The 6,000-nt window shown below is 33.5% G+C and overlaps 1 protein-coding gene across 3 annotated transcripts in view; it reads left to right on the top strand.

Moving 5' to 3' along the window:
* The window catches only part of RAB11FIP2 (RAB11 family interacting protein 2 (class I)), a 36,988-nt gene that overhangs the window by 5,640 nt on the left and 25,348 nt on the right, over positions 1-6,000 (top strand). For all 3 annotated transcript variants that reach the window (XM_008577927.1, XM_008577925.1, XM_008577926.1), the window contains exons 2-3: positions 928-1,370; positions 2,080-2,548. In XM_008577927.1, coding sequence (XP_008576149.1) covers positions 1,001-1,370; positions 2,080-2,548 — 839 coding nt within the window. In that variant the 5' untranslated portion in view covers positions 928-1,000. The remainder of the gene's footprint in view (positions 1-927; positions 1,371-2,079; positions 2,549-6,000) is intronic.

Raw genomic sequence — 6,000 nt, 5'->3', positions numbered from 1 at the left:
TTGATTTTAAATTTTTTTTTTTTTTTTTTTTTTTTTTTTGCTATTTGTCCTGTAGAATAACCACTTGTGACACTGACAACTGGAGAATTTCTCATGGATAAAAATATTATAAACAAAGCCCAAATAAACTTTGCTTCTTAAACATCACTTAGAAGTGGGCAATGTAATACGTTGAAGTGACCAAAAGCATAAGATTTGGCTCCATTTATAAAGTAATTTTTATTTGGTATTGTCACAGTAGCAATAATAAATGAAGCAGATAGATTCTAACAAGAAGCATTTAAGCTTTATTTTTTTCTTCAGAACTCTTTCCAAGACTTGTCACTTATATTTTGCTCATAATGCATATTTATTCATTTTATACGAATCTAAATTATATGCGATTTTAATGATTAGCAAACTAAATGTCGTAGTCTCCAATGTTAAAATTTTCTTCATACTTTTATATAAGCAAATATTTGGGGATAGTGGCTAAGTATTATTAAAATGTCATCATTTGTCATTTTATAGTGCTCAAAAATAATTTGTATTGATGAATTCTTCTAAAGTCTCTGCCTTAGTGTCTTAATGCTAAAAAACGTCTTTAGACCATTAACAGCACTTATTCCATATGGAAACATATTAGCTATTGTTGATAAGAATTTTCGATGATGAGTGATTTTCAGATCATGAAAGAAAAGGTTATCTAAAAACCTTTTCAAACTTGCTGAAGACCTGTTCCTTTAGTATATATCACATCACAGACACAGTTAGTTTTTTAAATTAAATATTGAGTAAAACCAGAAATCCTCTGGCCGACAGGTTCTCATTCAGGGCTTAGATTGCCATGATGTGTGGTAGCTTTACCTGGAAAGCTATGTGTATGTTACAGAGCCCGATATCCTTTCTTTATTATGTGTTACAACCCATTTTTTTCTTCCCTTCAAGGTGGTTCCGATTAGAATCCAAACAAGGAAAAAGAGCCAAAAACAGGGGTGAGATAAAGGTCAATATTCAATTTATGAGGAACAATATGACAGCAAGTATGTTTGACTTATCAATGAAGGACAAAACAAGATCTCCTTTTGCAAAATTAAAAGATAAGATGAAAGGTAGAAAAAATGATGGGACATTTTCTGACACGTCTTCTGCAATTATTCCAAGTACTCCCATTCCTGATACCAGTATTGAATTTTCAAGTGGTGAAATCCAAATGAAATCCAAACCAAAAAAGCCTTTTCTTTTGGGTCCTCAGCGACTCTCTTCAGCACATTCGATGTCTGATTTGACTGGGTCCCACGTGTCCTCTGAGAAACTGAAGTCTGGCACCATAGGTCAAACGCATCTGCTTGGACGCCAGACAGATTCCTTTGGAGCAGTTACAGAAAGTGGTAAGTGGCATTATTCTTTCTAATTGTATCCTTAGTGGTCTGACCTCCCCATTTAGTTTTTAAAGTTTAACTTTCAAAGTTAGAAAATAAAAATTGCAGTTTCTTGGTAGTATTTTCTAAATTTAGTCATTCATCAAATACTGACTTGGGTGCCTACTGTACCCAGAATTGATAAGTTTATTGAAGACAGAGCTTGTCTGCATTTCTATTTTATATTATTATATGATAATAAAATGAGTCCTAGTCTCCTTTCGTGGCCTGGGTTCTTTTTTTTTTTACTGCTCTTTCTTCTGTCTAGAAAGCCTAAAGCATAAATGAATATTCCATTTCATCATAAAGTCCCTAGAAAAGACTTTTATTTTAAGAAGTAAGAAAGTAAATTTAATGCTAAAGATGGAAAAAAAGTCTTTGAGAATTTCTGACTTTATCATGCCAAGCAGAACCTCTAGTTTTGACATAGTTTATGTGATTGTTTCTGAGCTGAGTAAATTACTAATTGTCTAGCAGTACACTAATTGTTATTAGCCTAGATTCTTCAGACTGCTATACCTTAACATTTTAAGGTTGTTTTCCTTGATTATTTTTAAGGTTAATACCTTTAAATAGCTAATTGCTCTCATTCTGAAAGCGGCAGAATGCACACAGAGTGTGTCAACTAGTGTGATGTAATGTGTCACTGATTATGTACTAACTACAAAATTGTTTGTAGGAAGTCTCAAATCTCCACACAGAAGAACATTAAGCTTTGATACTTCTAAAATGAACCAACCTGACAGCATTGTGGATGAAGGTGAATCGTCTTTCGGAAGACAAAGTGACCCATTTACAAATGTGACTGCTTCATTACCCCAAAAATTTGCAACACTGCCAAGGAAAAAAAATCCATTTGAAGAAAGCAGTGAATCATGGGACAACAGCATGAATTTATTTTCAAAATCAATTGAAGTAAGAAAAGAAAATAAAAGAGAGAAAAGGGAGAAAGTTAGCCTGTTTGAAAGAGTGACTGGAAAGAAAGATAGCAGGAGATCTGATAAACTTAACAATGGGGGATCTGATAGCCCTTGTGACTTGAAATCACCTAATGCATTTAGTGAAAATCGTCAGGATTATTTTGATTATGAGTCAACTAATCCGTTTACAGCAAAATTCAGGGCTTCAAATATAATGCCATCTTCAAGGTAAGCTTAATAGGGGAGAAGTTGTGCTATTTGGGAAAAATCTTCTACTTGAAAGTATCAAATATCCCTCTTAAAATACTTGAATATTTTAAATTCCTTTTACTTTATTTGAAAACATTTCTTATTTTTTTAATTAATTATAGAGCCAGACAACATTGCTTACATGTTTGGAATGGAACATTTTATCTTAGAAGGCTAAAAGATTCTTATTCCCTACCCTGGTCTATTTCTACTTACGTGAGCCAGAAGCTCACCAAAACTTATGGAGAAAACAGTGTAGCTTTTGATGAGATGTGGCGAGATTGAATCACCAGTGGGTGTTAATTCAAACCAGAAATTTAGAAAATGTGATTCTGGATATTTTCCAGGGATTAGTTCACATGCTATTTGGAGAGGATTTGTGGACTAGTAGCAACGCATGGGCTATTTTTTAAGAAATACTGGCGTAAGTATTAGTAGTTTTTATAATAGATGTCAACTATTCTTATTCAGTGGCTGTTTAGAACAGTTTTTATTTGTGAATGTTTATTAGAATTTAGTGACCCTCATGGGTATGATAAATACACCAAAAGAATCTGTGTGATGAATTATAGTCACAAATAATCACTGCCATGATAAAGATTTGATTTTCAGACTTTGAGTTCTCAGTTATGTATGTAATGATACTTTTCTTATTCCTTACAAGTTGGAACTATGTATATTTAAATATGATTATGGATTTTGCAGAAGTGAATAGTGGAATAACTGATTAAGGAAACCTCAAGGAAAGAATTAGATGAATTAATTGAAATCTTAAGTAATTATCATGGATGAGCATAGTAGAATGTTTGCTACATAACAGAAGTTATTCCTTGAGGCAGTAATGTATAATATACAGACCTGAATGGGAATCCTCCCTTATAGTGCCTCTATTTACCTTAGCATCTCTATCTTTGAAGCATGGAAAATAACACTTTCTTGGTAGGATTCAATGAGGATAAATGTACTTAGTACAAAGCCAGGCCTCAAATGGGGAACTTATAAACAGTAACTGCTGTTATGTTTTATGTGTTGTCATATTTTATTCAAAAATAGTACTTTGTTTTGTCCAACTATAAACAAAATTAAGTATTAACAGTCACCCTTTTAGGCTGTACTTCTCCACGTCTCTCATATATCTTCTATGATGTTAAAAAAAATGCATTTAAAATTTTCAACAAAAAGTATGCATTTCTTTTGTTTTCTTTTATCAATAAATGGGTATTTGCTGTGGTTTTAGAAAGTATCTTTTAGTTTTATTTATACACTATCCTCCAGAGAAGTACATTTTTATCATATGGTATCAATATTTTATTAAAGAGTTCATAGTTTTGATATGCTATTCTAAAATACTTTATTTTGGTATTTTACATAGTATACTTCACATATTGCATTAAATCCTAAGTTACAGGGGTAAATAGCAATATATTGGCTTTTTTCCCCTTTACTGAACTATTTTTGCAGAAGATTGTTGAAAACACCTGTCTGAGATAACTAAGAGATTGGGTAATTTAGATTATTCTAGAGTCAAAGAAAAGCAAGAAAGTGGAAATGGTAGGAAAGGAATGTTTTTAAATTATAGTAGCATATGGAAAAAAAGTATCCTTAAATTTTTAATTGTCCTATACGTGGGCTGTTTACATGGACTGCCATGAGTTTTAAAAGTGAACTTGGCATTTCAACAGATTTAGGCTTCGTTTTAAGTTACTTCAATATTAATGCTGTTTCTGTCAAAATTAAGGTTGTTTCATGATATATGTATAAAATGATTGGAAGTATATTTGTTTTAGTTTGAAGATTTTCTCTTCCTCATATTTATGAGATGCTAGATATGAGGACAGAACATTTGTAGATTCTTGGGAATTTACTCTTTTTTGTGTCCCAAGCCGTCTTTGTGGTAAATGTAAAACATTTGCAGTAAAGGGGAAGCTCTAATTAATAGCATAAAAAAGAAAGATTGAATATAAATAGACCACAGAAAAGAGTGCAGTTCACATTTTTGGCCAGCAGCTATGTCTGGAGTGGAATTTGGGAGGACATGATCAAGGTAGTATTGTCCTCACAGTGTTTTTCTGTTTATCCTTCCAGTATCATCCCTCAGTTATGTGGAACATTTAAAATTTTTCACATTAACATCCAAACCAGATGCACTTTTGAAGCTGTAGACTTACATCGTTAGGACACGTGCTGTGAGTTATTTTTGCAGTAGTCCTAAGTAGATCTATTTGCAGAGTTTCCTGGACTTTCGCGATCAGTGTTTGTGAGCATGCTGAACAAAGTTAAGGGTGAAATATATCGCTGCGGAACTGGATTTTGTTCTTTGCCAGTGAACTGGCTCACCTGTTATTGCAGATACATAGGAAACATATTATTACCCCAAGTGAATAATGTGCATGGTTACAACTGGAGAATTTTCTGTATGCCAAAAAGTTTTAAATGCACTAAGGAACACTTTCTTAGAAGTTAGAATTTTTATTTCTTAGTGTCAGTGAAGTCCATCTGAAGAAATCACTTTGGAAATTACAAAAAATGTACTGCATTTACTTTTGTTCTTGGAATAGTTCCCATAGTTTTGCATAAAAGTGTTAGAGGAATTTACTTAGGCTTTATGTTGGGTTACTTCAACAAAGAGCAGGACTCTTTGAATCACTTTCCCTGAAGTTACTAATTCACAGTGTCCTCTTGCATGACTCTGCTTCTTTGAAGCCTTTCTTACTCTTCTAGGGAGGGATAGTAGTTCCCTGTGCTGCAGCATTTTTTGTTGTTGTTTTTACATAAGTCTTGTCTTATATGGGCATAACATCATTCACTAATAGTTTAGTTTTCTCTCCCACCACTATGACCCATTTGAGGGCAGGGCCTACCTTTCATTCATCTTTGCCTTAATCTCCAGCATGATGTGTGATAGACATTAGATGTTAGAAATTTTGAATAAATGAACACAGGATAGTAGAACAGTTTCCTAAAATGTTACTTTCATTTTGTTAGTTTCCTGCTCCCAGCCCAGTTTTCTGATAGACTGAAAACATATCCATAAAGGCAAATGTGTGCATTTTTATGTACAACTAAACATGTTAAAAATCAAGTGAGATTTAAAGGATTATTAAAATTTAATATTTATAATCTGAATAGCACACTTCTGGAGTCTGTTAAAAACTTTGTTTGAGGGTAGAGTATCAGCTGTAGTAAACAACCCCAGATTCCAGTGACTTATCACAGTAAAAGTTTATTGCTCACTCTTGTCACAAAGCAATTCACCGAGATGGGGATGGGAAAAGTGGGTGCTTTGCTCCGTGAAGTCATTCAGCTCCACACAGTCTCTCAGGAACCAGCTTCTTCCTTCTTGTGATGCTGCCATTTAACACATGGCCTCCAAAATCAGTGCAGTAGGGGAAGAGGGAAGGATCACAGGCGGGACATTTTTATATGCCAGT

Source organism: Galeopterus variegatus, unplaced genomic scaffold, assembly GCF_000696425.1.
Source record: "Galeopterus variegatus unplaced genomic scaffold, G_variegatus-3.0.2 Scaffold1604, whole genome shotgun sequence".
NCBI lineage: Eukaryota > Metazoa > Chordata > Mammalia > Dermoptera > Cynocephalidae > Galeopterus > Galeopterus variegatus.
This window is presented reverse-complemented; position numbering and strand designations above follow the sequence as displayed.